At 44.9% G+C, this 23,013-nt stretch overlaps 1 protein-coding gene across 7 annotated transcripts in view; it reads left to right on the plus strand.

The window, feature by feature from the left end:
- Positions 1-23,013, plus strand: part of NEDD4L (NEDD4 like E3 ubiquitin protein ligase) — a 78,122-nt gene that overhangs the window by 48,238 nt on the left and 6,871 nt on the right. For 5 of the 7 annotated variants that reach the window (XM_058043233.1, XM_058043236.1, XM_058043235.1 and 2 more), the window contains 16 exons: positions 4,147-4,197; positions 6,070-6,131; positions 6,248-6,350; positions 6,578-6,741; positions 7,636-7,768; positions 8,266-8,442; positions 9,523-9,597; positions 13,621-13,752; positions 14,216-14,335; positions 14,971-15,168; positions 15,568-15,645; positions 16,947-17,001; positions 17,091-17,147; positions 20,863-20,921; positions 22,206-22,271; positions 22,739-22,968. In XM_058043233.1, the coding sequence (XP_057899216.1) occupies positions 4,147-4,197; positions 6,070-6,131; positions 6,248-6,350; positions 6,578-6,741; positions 7,636-7,768; positions 8,266-8,442; positions 9,523-9,597; positions 13,621-13,752; positions 14,216-14,335; positions 14,971-15,168; positions 15,568-15,645; positions 16,947-17,001; positions 17,091-17,147; positions 20,863-20,921; positions 22,206-22,271; positions 22,739-22,968 (1,760 nt within the window). The remainder of the gene's footprint in view (positions 1-4,146; positions 4,198-6,069; positions 6,132-6,247; positions 6,351-6,577; positions 6,742-7,635; positions 7,769-8,265; positions 8,443-9,522; positions 9,598-13,620; positions 13,753-14,215; positions 14,336-14,970; positions 15,169-15,567; positions 15,646-16,946; positions 17,002-17,090; positions 17,148-20,862; positions 20,922-22,205; positions 22,272-22,738; positions 22,969-23,013) is intronic. The other 2 variants (XM_058043234.1, XM_058043230.1) reach the window with 1 other exon arrangement.

Here is a 23,013-nt window from a genome sequence, read left to right on the forward strand (position 1 = left end):
AGAGCCTGGGATTTGGCCTTGCCAAGTGGTTTTGTCCCATCTTGCACGGTGCCTTTGGCCTGTAGCTGTCAGGATCAGCAGGTTTAAGCCAGCTGCCGTGTCCCCAGGGGCTGGGTTCCCTGTCCCCCTCTCCTCTTTCCCACCAAACCCCTGCTGGCACACTTCCACATGGCGTTCCACACGGTGTTCCCATGAGCACCCTTCACAGCCACTCTCATCACGTTCCATGTCACCCACCAGGGCGGCAGCCATTCGAAAAGTTTGGAAATAACATGGCTGTAATATATTTAGAATAAATGTCAAGAGAAGATGGGCTCTGAACCGCAGCAGGGTTTGTTTCCACCTGGATAATAATTTAGGCACATACCTGTGTGCTGAAGCACGGCACAGCGTGGTTGTGGTCTGAGAAAGGTGTGAACTCTGGTTTACTTTAAGGCCACTAAAAACCAGTTAAATTTACCGTAGGGATCATGTCTGCCTGCTCTGAAATTAAGCAATATCTAGGTTGGAATGTGGCATCTCTTTAAACAGTGCCCAGAAATAGTACGCTACAATTTTCAGGTCAGGAAGCTGGGAACATCCTGATCTGATCATCTCAAAATGCCAAGGGAACTGCAGGTGGGTGGAGTGTTATTTCCCAGCCTGGTGTCTGGCCAGGGAAGCAAAGCACCTCTGAGAGCTCTGTGCCCACAGTGCTCCAGCCTCAGCCCTGGCTGGCAGCAGTGCGGCTTTGGGGGGCTGTTCCTCTGTTCACAGCTTGTCACTGCCTCTGCCCAGTGCTTAGTTTGGGTGAGCCACGGCTCTGTGGCTTGTGGCTCTTGCTGCTTCCCAGGCCAAGGTGATCACGGTTTCATACAGGGGCGTTCCATGGGAACAGCTGTAATGTCTGTTTTACTTTACGGGTGCACATCTGAGGTGATATTTACCTTTTACTCTAGAGCTGAAATGAACAAGTCTCAAACAGCTGAACTGTTATTATTGACACTTTCCCTTCTGGAAAACAACAAGCTTCAGTGATTGAAATGAGCATCAATGCAACCGTTTGTTCATACTTTTGTGTGGTTCCAAGTAAAGCTGATGTGTATGTATACAATCCCGAGGCTCAGCTAAACATTCTGGTTTGAACTGAAGTATCAATAGATGCTTTTCCTTTCTCTGCTGCTTTGGAGACTAAGGGTGTTTAGGGCACTGCAATTTTATCCCAGGCTTTTCTTCCTGGCTTGCAACTTGGACAGGCACCAAATTACAGCCTAATTTTTTGGCACAAGTTAGAATTTATAAGTAGTTCTGTTGGTTTTTTCTGAAGCTTTTTCAGTCACTGACTACTGATTACACTTAATGAAGTGTTTCCTTGGTTTTTCCCATTGTCTTTCACTGGACAGCTGAGGTGTTGGCTGTTCTTGGGATGCAGTGATGACCAGGTTTCATTGCAGTGTCTGTGCAGGTGTGAGGGGTCCCTCACAATTCAGTGCACAGAATGAACACCTGCCATGCCTGGTGTGTGTGAGCCTGGTGCTGCTTTCCCGCAGGATCAATGCATGCATGAGCGAGGTGGTTGGACAGATATGGGTTTCCTGAGCACAGGGAGGGGGGGTGTTTATGTCTGCCAAAACACTGCAGTGACCTTTCATTTCAAGAGAGCTCCTTGGAAAATAGGACAGTGTCTGACTTTCTCCTGTTCCACAACAAATGTGCTAAACCAACCCAACAGGTGGACCAGAGGATGCTGAAACTTGGTGAAATTGCTCTGAGCGTTAAAGGCTAATTAGGAAATTTTGAGATAGCTTTTGTTATACTTGGGCTTTGCAGTAAGACTCTAACAAAGCATCTGAGCCCTGCCCCACCCCTGCCTGTGTGTGCTTGTCCTGCTGCCCACACAGAGGCCACATTCCAGGTGGGACAGGAGCAATACTGAGGGAGCAGTGGCATTTGAGGGGTCACTCCTTCTGGCTGGGAAAGTCCTACTCAAGGTGAGCATCTGCATCCTGTACCTTTGTGGTGGAGAAGGGATTACTCACTGTCTGGGGGGATCAGACTGGAGCAGGAGTTAGCAGTGTGATACTGTGATACAGAGCTGAGCAGGCTGGTGCCTTGGATGGCTCTGTGGACTTAAGTGAGAGAAAGTTTCTCAAAACGGACACTGTTATCGTTGCTTTTTTCCCAACCTGGAAATAATTTCATTAAGGAGGTAATCTTCATTTGAAGGCCTTCAGGAGTAGTTGTGGAAAGATTTCCATAAAAGCCTACACCCCCAGGGGTGAGTACATCTTTATAGGTTTTAGGAAATTAGCATATTTGATAAAAAGCACCAATTAGGAGGAGGACAAGTGCTGATGCAATTTCCCCCCAGTTAAGCCCCTTGTCTGGAGCCCCCTCTTCAGCACTAGTTGTACTTTGTCCATGAAAATATATCTTGAAGGGTTGTTCTCAGTCTTGATTCCCAGGAAGAACCAAGATAGTACTGGAGCCTTGTACCTCCCAGGGCTTGGAGCTCTGGAATTTGTTTTGTCTTTCTGCTTAGGGAAAGGCTATGGAAAAGTACTGGGATATCTAGCTACTAATATGATAGGTGACAGAGTTACAAATATATGTGTGAAGAATACAGAGAACATAGAAAAAAAAAGGGCAAACCCCAAACAGCATCATTATAATGAGAAATGGAAAAAGAAGGCCGTGGAAAAAGTTCCTGTGGCTCATGAGGTGCCTTTGCTGGAAGCAGGAAGCCCCAAAGTGAGAATGCCTAAATTTTAGAGCTGTGGAGGCTTGCAAGAGAAAATTCTTTTCACAGACAAAAGTACTGAATACTAATATTAATATAGTAGCCTCCCCCATTTTCTTACAGATGTATGTGTACAGTCAAGTGTTACATAAAGACTGAGTTTTACAAGAGCCCTAGTTCTGGCAAAGGTGACCATATGCATGCAGAATTAGATGAGGAGGTGATTCTGCTTACAGAGCTGGCTGGGACTGAGGGGTTTCCAGTTCCACTGTAAGCTACAAGCATATTTTGTTGGATCAGATTCTTTGAGGCTGTTTCTAACCTACCTGAACATTTCCTATATCCATGAGTTGTATTTTTCTTGAGCTAAAAGCTGCAAGAAGAGATGTAGCAATAGATGTGTATTTTCTTCAGAGTACTTGTTACTGGAGTGACTGTACTGAAGCAGGAGGTGGCAAGTACTTGGGATTTGCCAGTGTTAAGGGGAAAACATGCTAATTTCCTAAAAATGGGGCATGCTACCAGGTTTTTCTAGTATTTTCTAGGAAGTAGATTAACCGTCAAAATTCTGTAATGAAAAATCTACTCCCTATTTTTTAGTTAAAATTGGAAAAACCATGGTCTCCGTAGTGCTTTTTGTGTTGTTCCATAGCATCCAGCACAGGAGGATGTGTCCATTCTGTGGGGATCACAAAACATCATCCTATCTTTGTAGTAGAAACAGAATTCTTATGAGGTTATCATATAAAATATGAATTTTAATATTAAACTTAATGCTCTGCTATGAGAAATATGTAAACTTGGCTGTGCAGCAGCAGCATGCACTTCCTGGAATTCCGTGCATTGCATGGTTATAAATAGGCAGCAGGTTATTTGGGAATCACTGGGGCTGATATCTGGTGTCACAAACAGTATCTGAACAGAAGCTGCCTTCCCTGGGGGTTTGGAAGAACACAACTGCTTGATGGTGACAGTTCCTGCCCCAGTGAGTCCCAAGTGTCCCTCGAGCCAGGGCCCCAAATGCTGGAATTCGCCCTGCTGGCTGAGGTGCCCCCACCGTGGGTAGGTGTTAGGACTGTCAGTCCATGAAGGAAGGCTTGGACCTGTCCCCCTTCAACAGGAAACCACCCGGGGCTCCTCAGTGCTTGGGGGGGCTCTGGGTTGGTTTGATGGTTCCCCCAAGCAGAATGTGTCAGCGCCACCACATGTGCTGTGGGCTCAGAAACCTGTTTGGAGTGTCACGAGAAATACTGTGCTAAGATAAATCAATTACAACAACAAATTATGGGCAACAATAAAAACCCTGGGGTAGAAACCAGGGTTTCCTAAAATAATGGTACTCAGCCATCTTTATTTTTGTCTCATTGTGACTAGATTGATATTTATTATTTTTGCTTTTCTGATGTAAGTTTACTTTTGTGTGACAGACCCGAGACGACTTCCTGGGCCAGGTGGATGTGCCGCTCAGTCACCTCCCGGTAAGCACCAGATCTCTGGAAACCCCTGGGGCTGTGTACTTTCTCTTAAAGCAAGTGCTCCCAGCAGAGCTTAAAATAAACTGTTGTGGACAACCTAGCCTCACCTGTGCAGGGACAGGGAGATGCATCAGCCGTGCATGGACAGGGATGCACTTTCTGTGCAAAAACAGCTTCATGTGAGCAGCTTTGCTTCAGCAAATGCATGAAAAGCCAAAAGGCTGCCAGAACTATGTCATCTGTTCATTATTTTAGCTGCAATTGAATTCTTTGCCAATAGTAAGAGTTCAATAGCAATTAATTGAAAGTAATTTGACACAGGGTTTGAATCATTTTATTGTCAATAGACATTTAAGGTGTTTGGTTTGAAGGTAGTAATGTTTGTTTCTGTTTCTTAATTAATGGAGGAATTCAGAGTAAAGCTGGTTCTGTAAATCGGTAAAGTTGTCTGGTTTCCCCCCAGCAGCCAGGATTCTGCAAGGGCTGTAAAATTAGATGCTAAATTAAGTGCAACTTCTATCTAGAGATTTATAAATAAGAATAAATATATATGTGTATGTATATACGGTGATTGCATTAGCCTTGGTACAAACACTTCTGATATTATATACTGTTTTGGATGACTAACATTAGCTGAATGTAGTTCATATTTTTTAAATGTTCTACATGTTAATCTTAACATGTCAGTTGAGCATAACTGGCTTTTTGTGTCCAATTTTGACTTCTTGCTATTGATGGATGTTATTGTAGGAGAAAAATTGCTTTGTAATGACTTGCACTGTGATGCTTATTTAGATGTGTCTGTTATGGTTGATCTGGAGCGTGTTGGGTTATAAACTGTAACAGTGGAAGGCTACAAGGGAAGGATCAGGAACACCTTGTGGTGACAAATGCGTGGCTCCCTTCTCATGGGAGCTGTTGTCATCCCAGCTGTGCTGTGCAGGGTTGCTTGGCCTGGGCTTGTGTGGGTATCTCCATTTATGTATCCTTGTGTACAGACATGATGTAAATAGCCCTCGTGGGACAGTGGGAAGAGTCCTTTGCCCCTCAGACATTTTCCATGGCAAAGCTGCTGTGTCTCAGAGCAGTCCTTCCTTCAGTAGCTGTGACCTTGCAGACACTTCCCTGCCTGCTCTGCTCCGTTCCAGGGCTAGAGTTACCTGTTGGAAAGGTGTGGGAGCACACTGTACATCTGCACTCATCCTTCCTTACCTTGGTAGGAGCCATTGGGATGTATTTATTAACAAATTAATAATCAGCATTCTCATCCTGCTGGTTTGTTTGTCAAAGTCCTCCTTTCTCCAATACCAGCTAATTACTCTGGACAGAATTTGGGTAAATAATACATTCCTCACTGGGAGCACGTCCCTTCCAGCTGAGCACTGAGCAGCAGTGAGAATCCTGCATGCCTCGGTGTCCCGGTGAGCTTGTTCAGATCTGCCATCTCTGAGCAAAACGGGCAGCGTGTCTCTCCCAGAGAAAGCGGACATTGGGTCAGGCAGTGAAAGGAGAGGCTGTGTGGGGTTTGGCTGCCAAGTGTAACACAGCTCATGCTTTAAGCTTAGAGTAAGGCTCCCCAGACAATCAGCAGGGGAAGTGTGTGCATGGATTCATCATCCTTTTCCCTTGGCATCTGAAATTCCTAGTTCTGTGCCCACAGCAGCTGTGTGCTTGCACATGTGAAGGATGTGACTTACTTGGTAAGAAAGCTGAAATTCTCAAGGAATAGAAAGTTTTCAAGATTCCAGGCTTTAGGTAACTTAGGATTCAGTAGAAATCAGAGATGTAATCTGTCAGCCTGATGTGTGAATGTTCTTTATATGGCTGGACTTGTGGGCAAGCCCATTAATTTGCTATTTTCTCCACTTCTTACAGACTGAAGACCCAACCATGGAGAGGCCGTACACATTTAAGGATTTCCTCCTCAGACCAAGAAGGTGAGAGGAAGGACCTTTAAAACATCTGAGGACTTTAAAACATTTCTTACTTCATGATTTTTTTATTTGCAATTATTTAAGTGTTCTTAAATGCAGTGTACCTCCTTGTCTTGTAGCCACAAATCTCGTGTGAAGGGTTTCTTGAGACTGAAGATGGCGTATATGCCCAAAAATGGTGGCCAAGAGGAAGAAAATAGTGATCAGAGGGATGACTCTGAGGTAAGGCTGAATCCTCAAGGAAGGATTCAAGAAAACTTGTAGACTCAGCTGCACTTGAAGGATAAAGCCCTGGAAACAGAGTTGGCAGTTGGTTCTCTTTGGCACCAAGCCACCACCCAGCCACCTTTGGAGATCCCTCTTCAACAGACCGCTGGGGATTTAGCTCTTTTCTCATTGAAATGAGGTGCACACTGTAACCACAGAGTCTTTTTTCCTTCCTTCCTAAGCACGGCTGGGACGTGGTGGATTCCAGCGATGCCGCGTCTCGTCAGGAGGAGCTGCCGCCTCCTCCACTGCCCCCTGGCTGGGAGGAGAAGGTGGACAACCTGGGGAGAACCTACTACGTGAACCACAACAACAGGAGCACCCAGTGGCATCGGCCCAGCCTCATGTAAGCAGCTGGAGCTGGGGGGGGATGGAGAGCCAGGCTGGGGCTCGAGGCACAAAGGAAAGCGTGCTTTGTTTATGCCTGAAAGAGACCTTGCTTGCCCCCAGCAGATCACAGAGACACAGAGTATTCTGGGAAATTCCAGGAGCTCTGGGATGCCAGGGAAGGCAATGCATTAACAAACCACCCTAGAATATTAGGAGACAGATAAGGAATTTTTCAGTAAGTAATTTGACAGGAGGAAATTACTTTGTTTATAGAGACTGTTGAAGAGGTAAGGAAAAAAGTCAACTCTACTAAGTTTAAATGAAGTTGAACACATTGGCTTTGAGGAGATCCTGGTTATTACTCTGTGAATAGGCTTCATTCCCAGGATGTGCTGTCAGAGAGTTCTGTGGCAATATCTTCTCAAGATTAGCTTTAGAACGCTGTGGCAAGCTTACATTTTACAGAGTGAATAACTGACAGTGTTAGGAGTTATAGTGAGATCATGTATTTAACCTGCACTGCCAAGGCCGCTGCTGAACCATGTCCAAGGAAGTGCTGGATCGCCCTTGCACTGGACACATTCATGGTTGGGCTCCACAGAGTGCTGGGTCATCTTGTCTAGGCTATGGTTTCCCTGCCAGCAGAGGTTGAACCAGATGACCCCTGAGGTCCTTCCCAACCTGATGTTCTGTGATATTTGTGAAGTGCTCCCAGTTTTATTTTCTTTCAACTGAGAGATTAAACAGTCTCCTAATTATGAAGCTTGATACATGCATGAATGATGATTTTTATAATCAAAAGCATTACCAAGGTTTTGAAGGCAGTGGACAAAATGGGGGGCTTAGTTTAACTTGGGTTATTTCCTTGTTCTCTCTTTGCTCCTTCCCATGCTGGGTTCCCCCCCTGCAGCGACGTGGGCTCGGAGTCAGATAACAATATCAGACAGATAAACCAAGAGGCAGCTCACAGGCGCTTCCGCTCTCGGCGCCACATCAGCGAGGATTTGGAGCCAGAGCCTGTGGAGAGTGGAGACATTCCTGAGGTAAGCCCAAGCCTTGGGCTTGAGGAGCTGACTAAACTTTGAGCTGCTGTGCTTCTCACATGTGAGCTGCACAGAAAGTCGTGGTTTTACACGGCGTTTGTGGACATTGCTTGGGAAGATGCCAGCAGCACAAAGACAGTGCAGCCAGAGGCACACTGCCAGGCTCCTGTGCAGCTGCAGCTGCCTGCTGGCCTATGGGCAGCATTGAGTCCCATGTCAATGCTGGGAGAAACATTTATCATTCCAAATTGCTTGTCTTACATACACTGATAGAAACACTTTCATATTTGCTCTAAACAACATTGGAATAAATGATAAAAAAAAGGGAAGTGGACTGGCTTTAGCTGCCCTGTGCTTTAGCTTTCTGTAGTGCCTTGATTTAGGGTGAAGAGAAGCTGTTGTTTGTGTTGGGCACAGCGAGATGATCACACAGAAGGCAAAGGGAAAGAAGACTTGGTCTGTATAAAATCTGAAGTTAGTTTCTTCTCTTTTGTTAGCCTTGGGAAACCATTTCAGAGGAGGCAAGTGCCAGTGGGGATTCCTTGAGCTTGTCACTGCCACCTCCTCCTGCATCTCCGGTGTCCCGGACCAGTCCTCAGGAGCTGTCTGAGGAGCTGAGCAGAAGACTCCAGGTCACTCCTGATTCCAATGGGGAACAACTCGGCTCTTTGATTGTGCGTAACTTGTCATCTGTAAAGCTCTAGTGCAGAAATGTGCATTTTTTTGGCATAACCTGAATCACTTTGTGCATGGGGAGTGACTGCTGGGCTCAGGAAAACCTGAGCATGTAGTTAAAATTACCTTCCATAAAACAGCTTCACCAGCAAGCAAACTGCCTGAGACAACAGAATTCCTCTGTTCAGATTTCAAGAGTTCTGTGTGAGTTTAACTTCAGACTCTGATACTGTTAGACCTTTAGTGAAACAAAATAGATGAGAATCCAGGGTATCAAGCTAGGAATTTCTAGAGGAAAGGGAAAACCAAAAAAATGGTCTGTCTATTTGTGTTATCTATTAGTCAGATGCCATTAAAAATCAGGATAGCGCATGTACAAGTGGGGGAATATTTTATGTCTCTTTGATGACAAAAATAGTTGTAAATATTAAACAGAGCATCATACTCTTATTTTTTATTCTTAGTACAATGCTCTCAAGGTACCTCTGCAGTTCAAGAGATAAGAAATACTCTGTTCTCATCCAACAGAATCTTGATTAGGTGCATTTTTCCCAAAGAGCCAGTGCAGTTGGTCTCTGCCTGATGGGAATGTCACCTGGAGGTTGGTCAGCCAGTGACAGCTTTGATGCTCTCCTGGATTTGCATGCAGAGGCACTTGGGCTTGTGTTGAGAACTGCAGTTTTAGTAGCACCCACTGGTTTTACTGCAGATATGTCAGTGCTGTGTTTTCCTAAACGCTGCTCAGCCCTGGAGTGCCCAGCTGGACTGGTGGGGAGGAATTACATTGTAGTGTCAGACATGATGTGTGTCTGCTTTTTTAGGGGGGGTTTGTTTCTAGTTCACAGTCACGAAGGATGTGTCTTGGGAAAGGCACAACCAATTCAAAAGTTAGCAGCAAAGAGGAAGATTGAAACAGATTTTTTTGTTTTTTAAGAAATACCATAAATTTTAAAATCAATTAATTTTTAAGACTTTGAGCTCTCAGAGGTTAGTACCTGTAATTACTGAATTTTCTGAATAAACATCATTATTTTAAGACACCCTAACGTGGAGACATCTTTCTGTTTTTTTCCTTGCAGCAAAGAGAACCTTCCTCACGACTGAGGTCCTGCAGTGTGACAGACGCAGTCGCTGAGCAGTCCCAGTTATCCCTGGTAAGCCAGAGCTCCTTCCTTTTTGGGTGGATTCTCTCATTCTGAATAACACCTTGCCTTGGGCCAGCTCTAGTCAGGCACCAGGTGGACATCTGATTGTCCCAAACCAAATTCATGTGAGCTTAAAAAGGAGGACATTCCTGAGACAGGAAAATGTTTGGAGACTGAGCAAGTCACCCTCTCCTCAGTTGTTTACCATGGAAATTTAGGTTACTGCACTCCTGTGTGCACTCAGTGGAGAAAGTCCTCCAAGGGAGGAGAGGACAGGAGAGCCAGCTCTACTTGGAACTGGAGCAGCCACAGGACTGATAGCAGACATATTTCTGTGGCCCATAAATTGATTTTATTTGCAATCTATAAATCTCTCTAAAATCTTAAAGGATTGGTGTTTTGCCTGGTTGTAGTGAAAAGGAGGCAACTTCTGCAGGTTTATTTAAGGAGATTGTTCAAACACGAAAAGATACAAAGATGTTTTGTAAACAAAGCTTCTCTCTCCTATCAGAACCATGCACACTGTGCTCCAGCTGACAGAACGTGGTGCCTCTCCTACAGCCCACATGCAGGGGTTGCAGAGGTGGCAGATTTCTTCTCTCTGCCACCTCTCAGCAGTAGGTACAGAGACCACTTAAAATAGGAGTGTGCAAGATGTGCTTTTGAATAAAACTGGTCAGATTGCAAAAGAATCTTTCAAAAGATTATACTTTTCTTCCAAGAGTTTTTTATTCATTTTTAAAAGTTATAAATATGTCCCATGTGAATGTGCAAATAGAAAACCTGTGCATACAAAGAAGTTTGGTGTGTCTGTCGCGTGTTCTCTCTGCTGCTCTTGGGAGAACATTTCCAGAAACCACAGAGGTTTCCTCTTGGCTGTAGCAGCTATTTAGTGTAGCTGAAGCACTGGGACTGTCCCTGGCTCTGGGCACAGTCCCAGTGCAGCTCTGTGCCTGGCTGCAGGGGGAACAGGGGCTGCTGGGCTGCTTTCTTGCTGTGTTTAGCATGCTAAAGCCAGGGGCCGGGCGTGGGCTGGGGAGAAAGAGAGGGGCCTTTCTCCTGCTTCTTGAGGGACACTCATTTCAAATCAGCAGCACTGAGCATTGCCCTAAACATCACCTTACCTGAGCTTAACCACATTTCATCCTTCCTGAGCTAATGTTCGTTCCTCTTCTGGCAACTGAGTACGCGTTCTTCCTAAATCCAGCGCTCCTCTGGGATTCTGGCTTGGTAACCAGTGACTGATGACTTTCAGATTTGCTGTTACCATCTAACTGCTGTCTCTTGGCAAATGTGTCAAATGCTCCTAAAGATGTGACAGTAACCTGTGACCTTCTTCAGTAAATCTGTGTAACTTTAATTATCATTTAACAGCAGAATGGTCCCTCTAGGAGAGCTCGTTCTTCAACTGTCACAGGGGGAGAGGAGCCAACGGTAATAAAACTCTTTATCAAGCACTATCTCTGGATAAAATGGGGGGACATTTAGGTCTTGTACAATGAGGAACTTGAAAAAAAAAAAAAGCAGCCATGTGTTGAATGAAATACAGCTATTGAATGAAAACTTCAATATTTTTGTACCAAATTTTCTCAACATTTCTCAAAACACTGCAATTGTACTCAAATACTGGCATGGTTTAGGGACTTGGATGTGACATTGAATTATGACAAAGCTGTGCACTAAGTAAATGCCTTGGGCTCCTGAAAGCTACAATAGCTAATTCTTTTAGGTACTGGAAGCTGCAGTGATTAGAGACATCAAATCATTGTACATATAGCTGTGTTTGCATCTTGTGTCTTCTTGTTTTCCCATGACTCTCCTCCAGACTAATTCATTTTAATTCTTAAAGTTGGTCTTAATTTGAGAGCCTTGGGGGTACAGTGATATAGCACAGAGCTCTTAATGGTCTTACTGAATGCCAGTTTCATTTTCCAGCAGTTTCGCAGCAGTCCAAGACTGTAGTTTGATCATTCCATAAAATTCTTGGTATGCTTTGCTGAAAGTGTAATACAAGGAAAGTGGGTTTAATCTATATTGAACTTTATTCTAATTATATATGTTGAACCTTTAACCTAATTAACTGCCAGTCTGAAGTGAGTTATTTGACGGAAGTCATTTACAGTAACTATCATAAATGGCTTTTATGAATTAGTGCCCTCCTAGAGAATGTGTTTCAGAGAAAGAAATTTAATCTATAATTGCTATAAATTGCTATTTGCATCTGGGAAATAAATAAATCTTACTTTGGGTGTTGATGCATCATTCTATTGTCTATATTCGCTGGTTTTTAATTTTAGAACCAGAGGAGCACACTTGCAAATAGCAAAGTCTAAATAAAATGCCTGACTCATTAGTAGTTAGTTAATTTTGCTAGGTGAACTTGCACGATAGTGGTACTCCCTTGGTAGAGCATCTTGTCTTGATTAGACTTTATAGAGCTAAATATTAATATTTTGACTCACCATTAGTGTTGCCATACCAAGATGTTTTACCTCACCATGCTGCAGTATCTAATGCCCCCCCCCCCCCGACTTTGTTCAGCATTTACACCCAGAGTCCCAGATCCGTGGAGGAATTGGGACTTACACAGGATTCATGGTCTAAATCCTTTATCTTCAAAGGATGCATTCTCTTGGGTCCTTGGGCACCTGATGCTTGCAGATGAGCAAGCTGTCAGCAGTAAAAGTCTCTGGTCACCTTGGTTTTGCCTTCAGAATCCCTACAAACCCCCTCCTTGGAGCAGGAGCCAGGCTGAGGCCCAGAGGCAGTGTCCTTCTCCCCATCTCTGAGTTGTAACTGAGTGACAACCACTGGGGCAATGTGTTCTCCTCATGGCCTGCCAGCTCTGGGAACCAACATGGGTAAAACAGCTCTTGGCTCTCCAAGAGAGAAGGGAATGAGTCTGAGAGTCTGCACTTGGGTTCTCACCTGTTTTCCTCTGTTTTCTCTTCTCTATTGGAGTATGTCAGCTTCCTGACCCATCCAGTATCTTTTCTCCTTTCCTTTCTTCGTTATCCCCACAGTTGTCCAGTTCCTTGTGTCAACTGTGCTCTGCTTTTAAACAGCACCTGCCCTGCCCGTGGCAGCTGCTCTGGGAAAGGTCTGGCAGAGATGAAGCAAGAGCAAGAATTAAGTTCATTATCTTGCTGAAGCAAGGAATGTAGTGGGGAGGAAGAGAATGTGTCCTGGATTTCAGCAGGAGCCTTTTGCCTTGTTTCATGGCAAAAGCCCAGAGCTTGTAGTGCCTCAGCCTCTGAATTAGGCAGGTCTTTCATCCCCCTTGGTTCCAGTTCCTAGCTCGTGTCTATGAACTCGTGCTTGGGTGTTTTGGGGACAGGACGGACACGAGAGAACGTCAGCCACACACAGGGACAGTTCCTGTGGGGCAGCAGGACGTGACTCTTCCCTTACCTGTATGCATCTCTTAGAACAGGGAGCTTGTGGAGCTTTTGCTAAAAGTTTCTGTCATGCTGAATTTGAGGCTTCAGTTTGGGCTTATCTGGTGTCTTTGGGATACAGAAGCCCTGAGTGCAGCATTTGTGACAGAGCAAAATGATTAACATTCTAACCCCTCAGTAGTTTCTGGCAACTGAATCAAGATACCCTGGGGTAATGAAGAGAGCAGGACTTGGGAGATCTAGACTCTGTGGTTATTTAACTCTTACTTATCCATCCTGATAAAAGGAAGAAACTTCAGCCTTTTAAGGGAAACTCACTAAAACATAAAGTTGCTTTTTGTCATTATGTGTAACAAAATAGAATGTTTGAGGGCATATAAACTTGTCTCTTTGATGAATCTGTGTCAAACTGACCCAAAAGATCTCTTGGGAGAAAAAAAATTATTTGATTCAAAGGCACATGATAAAGAGCCTGAATTAAATTAAATCAGAAACTGGATTTTTCCATATGGTTGTTGTGATTAAGAAGAGTGTAAGTTAACAAGTTGCTTTTCTTTTTACAAGCAAGAGTTTAAAATGTAAAGTTGTTTTATCTATTATAAAATAAGAATTCAATGATTTCTTGCCTGAGCAGCCTTCTGTGGCTTACGTGCACACCACGCCGGGCTTGCCTTCAGGCTGGGAGGAGCGCAAGGACGCCAAGGGCCGGACCTACTACGTCAACCACAACAACCGGACCACAACGTGGACACGGCCCATCATGCAGGTACCCTGCTGCTCCCTGGGAGCCAGCACTTGGCTTGCCTGAGGGGCATTCAGCTGCAGCAGCTTCCAGAAAGCTGAAATTGAAAGGAAATATCCTAATCATTGTCATGACAATACAGATGAGTCATAAAAAGCTGCAATAATTTGGGATGTTTTTGGTTACTTTTAATTATGTCAAGGCACAGGGTTAAGGTGATTGCTGCAAGAGAAGGAATTTGCAGAGGTGCAGAAGGGCTCTTAAAAGGAGGCAAATGTGTTCTTTGGATTAAATGTGAAAGTTGGCTCGAGCCATTAATAGAGCTGTAAGCTCTTGGCCCTTCCAGTGGAATTACATTAAATACCTTTTTTGGCCTTAAGGAAATCTGGTTCAGGACAGTAGTGATGATAACAATGCCATCAGTTTTATCGTGTCCTGCGCGTGGGCAGCGTTTGTGGCGTTTGTGACCCGGCTTTGCTCCGCACAGCTCGCCGAGGACGGCATGGTGGGGCCGGGCACGAGCAGCAGCAACCACCTGAGCGAGCCGCAGATCCGGCGGCCCCGCAGCCTGAGCTCGCCCACCGTCACCCTGTCAGCGCCGCTCGAGGTGAGTCCCGGCCGCCCCCGGACCCACGCTCCTCCCTGCATCGCTCCTAAGCGTCTTCCCAAATGCTGGCCACTGATGTTCCCTGTCACGTGCCTAAGGAATAGCTGAAGTGGCTCCCTACGCAATCAAAGCCTGTGCGTGTTTGACTTGTGGCAGTGTGGTTCAAACTCTTGTCTCAGCTACTCATGGCTGTGCTGAAGAGAGCCAGTTCTTCAGATTTCCTCTTCATGCTTAAGAGTTTGGAGAGCTGTGGCTCACACAGCCTTGCACTTATAGGCTTTCTTGTAAATGAGGTGTATTGCCCCTGAAGCACAAAGCACTGCTTTTGTCATTTCCGTGATAAAATGAAATGTGGACACATCCAGGGCAAGTGCAGAGGAAGGCAGAGTCAGGTGTAAATACTGGGGACATTGTTATTGCAGAGAAAGGCACGGAACGCCATGTCCTTTACAGCAAAGGACTGGGCATGTTAGAAGGCACAGATAGAGGTAATTAAGTTGTAGTAAATCAGTCCCAGTATTTAATTCTGGTATTAATGCCATGAGGAATGAAAAGCTATTTGCTGTGAAGCCAGGTCAGGTTGGTTTTGCAGCCCCGAGTGCCGTGTGTGCAATGGTTCTGTTTGCTCTCCACAGGGCATGAAGGACTCTCCGGTGCGCAGGGCGGTGAAGGACACCCTGTCCAACCCCCAGTCCCCACAGCCGTCCCCCTACAACTCCCCCAAGCCCCAGCACAAGGGGGCCCAGAGCTTCCTGCCCCCGGGCTGGGAGATGCGCATCGCCCCGAACGGCCGCCCCTTCTTCATCGACCACAACACCAAGACCACCACGTGGGTAAGGGTGCTCCAGCCGAGGCCCTGGGCCACGGTCCCACCTCTGTCTTCCTGCTGCATGCCCCTATTCCAGCATGGCACCTGTCTTTGTGTTTTTAAGAGCCAAAAATGTGCCTGTGGTTGTAAAAGCCGGTTGTAGAAGAGTGCAGGCATCCTAAGAACAGGCCTGTGGGTTTTGAAGCATATCCCTGAATATAGCACACATTTAATGGAGTCATCACCCTTGCTTATTCAGCACTGGAAAAGTCATTGCACTGTAGAAATCCTAATAAGCCATGTTTTGTTTTATTCCCTGAAAAGAAAAGAATAACTGTAACATAGAAGGATATCCAGAGTCTGTGCTTGACTTTGTAGATCTGCCTTGATCTGTTGGATTTACAGTTGCATACCTGTGTTCCAGGAGGATCCACGACTGAAGTTTCCGGTGCATTTGAGATCCAAAGCGTCTCTGAACCCCAACGATTTGGGCCCTCTTCCTGTAAGTGATGCTGTGCCTCTGTTCTAACCTACACCTCCTGTGCCAGGGCTCTGCTCCATTCTGGGCATGGGTTGCTGCAGCTCTTCTTGGAGCCTCTGGAGCCCTGCTGTGCCCTGGGGCTCACTCAGGCCCTCCAGAGCCAGCCCAGGAGGCCCTAACTCATGGCCTTTTTCTGTGCTACTGAAGTGTTGAGCTTTGCACACTCTTACCTGGGCTGTGTCTGACTGTGCTTTTAGATAATCATAATCACTGTTTAGGAAAAACAAATCAGTTTTTGATTTGTTTTGATTTGTTTTGATTTTGATTTTTCAATGAAACCTCCATCTTTTGCAGAACAAATAATCAATCGAATGTCAGAAGTTTTGTCATACTTGTAATCAAAGTATAATGGGGATTTACAGACATGTCAAATGCAGAGCTTTGCTTTGTTTTTAAAATACTCCCAGCCCTTAAAGGTAGAGAGTAATGTGTGAAAGCTGACACATTCCTGGTCACAGCAGCAGGAATGCTCTTTGGCTTTAGGAAACAGCTGTGCTCTTGCAGTTGTCCAGGTACATGGGGCGTGTGTTACCCTTGAGGCACTGAAGGCCCAATTACAATCTGTTCTGTTAACATGCTGTGAAACCAGGGTAGCCTGACCTGTCACTAGCAAGAGATTGTTAGTAACAGATTTCACCTCAGTTAAACCTCCTGGTTTGGAGCGAGGTTGGGATGACTACAGAATTTAACACGAGTTTCTCCAACAAGACTGAGGTGAAATAATTTCTCCTTTGTATTTTCTGGCAGCCCAGGCTGGCCAGCATTACCTGTCCCTGCCATCCACTCTCCTTTCTGCACTGCAGGCTCTTGGGGCGTGAGAAAAGGGCAAGGATGAAAAGGGAAGCACTGAGGACTAGGTTAGGACATTCTTGTCCCACTGTACAGGGAGCCTGGGTTACACATTTACAGTAAATAACCCACATGGCTTTCAGAAGTAGGAGCAGAAACGTTCCAACTAAGATGGACCATCTGTTCTCTGTGATTGTTTCCTCGCAGAGGAGATGGGTGGGAATCCTGAGGCAAGAGGTTTCCACTATAAAAATATTCCCTGCACAGGATGCAGTCACCTATGTAAGAGCTAGGTCTGAGTCTGCCTGGATTTGTGGCCTTGCCATTATCCATCTGGTCACTTGGGGTTTCCTACCTCATAAACATCTTTGAGACAAGTCCAGTAGGTGTGAGCAATGCATGCTTCAGGCTGTGTGACACTGATACTATTTCACTTACTCTCTCTTTTCTTTGTTTTTATTTCCCATTTCCAGCCTGGCTGGGAGGAAAGAATACACCTGGATGGAAGAACATTTTATATAGACCATAGTAAGTAAGCACTCAGGTATTAGAGCAGATAGACAAAGGGAGGTACTAAGTATTGAAGTGAAAGCTTTGTGATTTTACTCTTCATTTAGGAAGCCAGGTGTTGATATGTGGAGACATTGATACCAGAGACTTAGTGCCCTCCTACGGTACTGTACATTCACTGGAAGCTTGCTTTAATTGGCTCATCAAGCTTTGTCCCTCTCTGACTTGTGAAGCATTAACATTTCCTCTCTGTGGTTTATTTTGTTCTTGTTGATATTTTGGATTTGTTGTTGTTGTTGTTGATGATCCCATGGCTTATTTGCACTTAATAAATTAAAATATAAACTAGGAATAGAAAATAAGATGAGAAAAGATCCTGTAGCCACAGCTCCACATATAGGCAGTGGAGCAATTAGCACTGAGAAGTACTTTCCTCTGCTTTCAGGTCTGTGGCAGTGCTGATTCTGATCTTATTTCCTATTTAGAGCATGTGAAACTGCACCAGCCCATTAATACTCTCCAGTTCTGTTAGTGGAGTTTTAGTGTAAGTGATGTTTCATTGTAGATTTGTCTTCCTAGAGCATCTCAGAACTGCTGTGTGAGTTTTGTTGGTGTTTGGAAACAAAGCAGCCCACAAAGGCTGGGCTGGGTCTTCTTATAATAAGACATTTCTTCACAGCCATAGCTAACTCTCATAACCATCAGAGGAGTGTGCACACAGAGTTCAAGCCTAAACTTACCCATGTTTGACAGAATTAGGTTTGTCCCTCAGTATCGCTGACTCCCACGCTTATCCTTAGAGATGACAATATTAAGTCATGATTAAAAGACTGCTTTTGAAGTAATACCAGTTTTGAAATGATATAAATACTTTTAACTAAACATTAGAAATAACACACATGTAAGCGTCTGATGAACCTCTCTTCCAAACTTTGGTACAGAGTTATTATCCTTTATCCCTTCTGTAATTGTTTTTCTCAACAGAGATCTGGAAATATAACTATGGCAAATGATTCTAAACTGCTGCCACTAAGGAGTCGCAGGATAAATCTGTCCCATTTAAAACACCTGTGTAACTCCTGAGCCTCCCAATGTATTAAAACTCTTTAATTTTTCAGTCTCCTAAAGCTATTTGAGAATATGTTAGTCTCTAAAATGGAATGTTAAAGTCATACATTAATTACAATTCCTCAAAGAATTTGTTAGGAAGCAAAATTTATGTGCATCTGAATTCTCCCTCTAGTCTCTTTTGATCTGAGTGGATTTAGCTTCTTATATAGCATTTTTCACAAAAGTTCAGGGAAGCTTTTGGTAATGCTGCCTGTTTCTAGCAGATGTCCCTTTGGTCCCAGCCTGGTGCCTGAGCACTGCTGAGGTGGCTGGGCTGGGGGACTGGAGGGAGGGCCAGGGGCTGTGCCACTGCCAGGACACAAAACCAGCAGGACAAGGGTGACAGAGTCAGCTGCTGGTCATGTCCTGCTTCCCTGCTACATTTTGTACCTCTGCTGCATACTTCTCCAGCGCTGCTTGTCCTATTTTTGAGGTGTTTTTCTCATCCCTGGAAGAAAGTGCCAAAGTCCCCTGCAGCCAGCACAGCGCCTGTGCTGTGCCCAGGGCCCAGGAGCACTGATGCAGCACCCTGGTGTTACTGGCACCACGGGCTGGGTGTGACAGTGAACACCTCCCCCTGGCTCTCTGGGCCCTTGCCTTCCTTGGACACACTGGTGTTCCCTGTTCCCTGCACATTGCTGCCATTCCTGGGAGCCTCCCAGGAATGTGCTGTCTGCCTGTTGGAAGCGATCAGAAGGGAAAACAACCATTCTGCAACCATTTTCTGAACCCGTGATTCATGGGCAGGGAGGATGGATACACTGAGTGGGCTCCCCTCAGAGTCTGTCCACATCCACCTGCACATGGTGATATTCACAATATGCATCAGTGATTTACACAAGGAATTAGGGGGAAGTGCTCCTTAGTTCAGCAGGAAGCAGCAGGGCAGGAGAGGGGCTCTAGAGGGGCTCACTGGAATGGGATGGGGAGTCAGAGTGAGTCTGCAAATGGCCACTGCAGTGCGCAGGAAGAGGCTGTGGAAGGAGAATTGCAGAGTGTTACTCAGAATGGGAGTAATTAGCAGAATTTGGGTTGAAAAGGGTATGAAAAATACCATCACCTGGTCATGAGCTATCTCACCCTGTGATGTATTGACAGGAGTGCCTAAATCCAACCTGGAGTAACCCTTCTGATGCCATCAGCTCTGGGAATGTCTGGCTGTGGGAGTTCTGTGTCTGGCAGGGGAAATTGTGGCCCCATTGGAAAGGCAGGGAGAAGAGGGAATCCTCGAAGGCCTGAGAGCCTGGTTTATGACAGAGAATTGTATTGGTGGGAAGACTCAAATTTTTGAAATTTTTGAAAATGTTCTTCAAAAAGAATAAGTTTGTTATTCATATCCACTTGGGATAGGACAGAGAATCCTGAGCTACAGTTCCAGGTGAAGTGGTTCATGCCAGACCCTTGTAGCCCTGGAAAACCATTTTTAGTATGGAGTCACTGTAGGACTCTGAAGAGAAAGTTAGACTGAGATTCGTTGGTGTCATCGCACACCCTGAAGTGCAGAGAGCAAAGAGCTGACACACTGTCAGTCATTTCCACTTGAGTTATCTCTGATTCCACAGAAAACTGGCACTGTGGTTTGTGGCTGCTGGTGTCAAGAAGGTGACCAGAGAACTTTGTAGAAGGGAATTCCAGTGTAGGGGTTGAAAAGAGAAAGGGTGGGGCTGGATGTCCAGCTTGGCAGCAGCTCTGCTTCATGCACCTCTGGGGTCTCTGGAGCTCAGGCTGGCAGTCCTCCAGCATTCCCATAAGTGATAAATAGCTTCAATGTGTGAAGGGAAATGAAATAGTATTTTACTATTAAATTAACTAATAGATCTAATGTCTTGAAATGTGCTTGCAATCATGTAGAATTTTCTCCAGTTAACATTTGCTGAATGACATCTTTCACATCTCAGTCCCTCTTAAACCAACTTAAACCAACTTGGGATGCAAACTTACAGGGCTTTTCCAGTTCCAGAGATGTGGAAAATGCAATCTTGATTCCTTATACCCAGTTCCTAACCCGGAGCAGTGTCTGTAACACACAGAGGGATGGCAGGCCAAGGGTGGCCAGCACCTCACCATTGCAGGTGGCACCTGGGATGGGGTTTGGAGCATTGTCTTATTGTTGCAACACCATTGTTTTGTTGTGATTCTGTCGTGTTCAGAATCTTGGGAGGAGCAGCTGTCTGGAGGCAGGGAAGGGGAGTCTCACCGTGGTCCTGTAGAACCTTTCCTGTCACCCTCCTGGTGCTCTTCAAAGCTGTAGATGGAAAGAACTGGGCTGTGTTGTGCCACTGCCAGCATCTCCATTGGTCATAACTGGGTGATTTTCTTGCACCAAAACAGGACAGTTCTGCCTCCCTTTACCTTCTCATTAAATCAGAGCCTAGGAAAAATGTTATTCCCTCCAAATCTAGAAGTATGATACTTCTGCTGTCTATGCAAAATTTCCCAAGTAACCTAGGGTGTCATTGCCAAAAGTTGTGGGTTCCGTTACCTGTTGGGCTGTGCATCTCCAATCCTAGCCCATGTTCAAATGAACATGTTCACTCACTCCTGCAGATGTTGCCATCAAAGCAGTGCAAGTTCCCTGGGTTTTGGGGTAGTTCTGTGTTTTTAAGTGAATGTTTTCAACTAAACAGTGTGTTGGAGCTGGGGAGGGTGGGGAAACACAAGCCTTTGTTAACCCTGACAGACCTGAGCAGTGCTAGGGAGAAAAAACCAACAGAAATTCACGGTATGGTACCAGAGAAGCCATGGGATAATTTCTTTTGTTATTTGCAGATAATAAAATTACCCAGTGGGAAGACCCCAGACTGCAGAACCCAGCAATCACAGGCCCAGTAAGTACTGCTTCCATGAAATATCCTGACTGGGTACAGCTGGAACAGCAGCAGGCCCTGCCTGCTCCCCAGATCAGGGGTTGGCAGCCTGGGGAGCAGGAGCTCTGACAGTCCACATCCTAAGTTGGAAAAAGCTGGGAATGTCACACCAAGCTCTGGGCAGTTTCCCAGATTGTCCAGGGTTTGGGGATGGTCGTGGAGAAGTGCTCCTATTGACCCATGACCTGGATCACTACTGACAGTAGGATTTTACTGAGCTGACACACTGATTTTGGGATCTTTGGCCAGTGAAAAGCTCTTTACATTTGGCAGGAGAGAGGTGGGCCTATGTAGATTCAAAGTGTGGGAAAAAAAGGACAAAAAATCGGGTCTGTCAGTTTTAAGAGACATAAAGCTTTCTGCAGATAAACAGGGGTTTCAGAATATCAGCCTTAGAAAAAAATAAACACAGCATTTTATTTCAGTATCGAATTTTTAAAATATCAAAGAGTGATTCTTTGACTTTTTCTGCTGGGTTATGCCAGTCTATGCCATTTTATGGTATTCTGAGTAATCAGACTTCAATCCCAAGATGTTTCCTGGTACTAAGAGTACCTTTTTATTCTGCATAAGTCCTTGGGACTTTCAAGAGTTTCAGGACACAGCAGATGAGCCTGCTGCAAGGTTAAATTCCAATTGCTTAGTAATAATATCAATAATAGTCACTTTTTGACCACAGTTGCTTTTGGAGGGATTTACTCATTTATCAGGCATTTAAAACTGGAGATCCTCACACACAGCACTGTGCAAGTTGCTAACAGGCCTCTCCCCAGAAATGCTGAGCATAAATGAGAGAGACTATTTGAGAAAGTTTGTTTGAAGGAAATGAAATTATCATGGTCCCCTTGAGCAACTGACAGTGGTTTGTTTGTTGGTTTTAAGAGAAAGCAGGAGCTAATCAATTTCACAGAGGCACTAAGGATTCATCTGAATGTTTTCAATATATTTCTGGTGCCATGACAAACAGAATTACTTAAATTGTATTTCACGTAGTGTTTAAATAAAGGAAACACGTAGGAATATTATTTAACGGCTGTAGTAAAGTCATATTAACATCAGTAAAATGATCAGAGTAAAATGATGTCATTTTGTGGGATTTTTAAATCTCTCCTGGCTGCTGTGCCTCATGGGTGGGTTCAGGGGAGCCCATAGCACAGTGTGTGGGTTGTTCATCCCTTTTGAATGCTGTGGGGTATCAGAGTGCTGAGTAGCAGGAATGACACGTCCTCCCACTGCTCCCAACAGGCGGTGCCGTACTCCAGGGAGTTCAAGCAGAAATACGATTATTTCCGCAAGAAGCTAAAGAAACCTGTGAGTAGAACCAGCTCGGGGGCTGCAGGACACACCTGCCAGGTTACTCCATTGTGCTGCTCATCAGCGGCTCACGTAGGAGCCAAAAACATGAAGCAAAGTTTGAATTTGATGGGTTTCTCAACAAAAAGCTTTTCTAAGTCTTTAAGACTCACATTTTTCTAGATAAATGCAAATGCTCTTAAAATAGAGCACAGTCAATGTTTCTCCTTTTTTGTTTTGTTTGTTTGATACTTTTCTTGTCATTTTCATCAAATATGTACTGTAGAAATCTGCAGCACTGTTCTGGAACTGGCCCAGTTTCCGCCATGCTCTCAGCCTGTGGACTGGGAGAGCACTGGGAAATAAAACCATGGGGTACTGGAGCACCAGGTTTCTGAGCTGTCACTGGGCTGTTGTCAACCAGTAATTTGCCCAAAGACTTATTTCTTGAGACTAACAAGGGTAATCTAATCTTCTTTCAACAGGCTGACATACCCAACAGATTTGAGATGAAATTACACAGAAATAACATTTTTGAGGAGTCCTACAGAAGAATCATGTCTGTGAAGAGACCTGATGTACTAAAAGCCAGGCTCTGGATTGAATTTGAGTCAGAAAAAGGACTTGACTATGGAGGTGTGGCCAGAGAATGGTTTTTTCTCTTGTCCAAGGAGATGTTTAACCCTTACTATGGTCTCTTTGAATACTCAGCAACGTAAGTGTCTATTAAATATTTGTACTCTCAAGGGATATACTTTAC

Source organism: Melospiza georgiana, chromosome Z, assembly GCF_028018845.1.
Source record: "Melospiza georgiana isolate bMelGeo1 chromosome Z, bMelGeo1.pri, whole genome shotgun sequence".
NCBI lineage: Eukaryota > Metazoa > Chordata > Aves > Passeriformes > Passerellidae > Melospiza > Melospiza georgiana.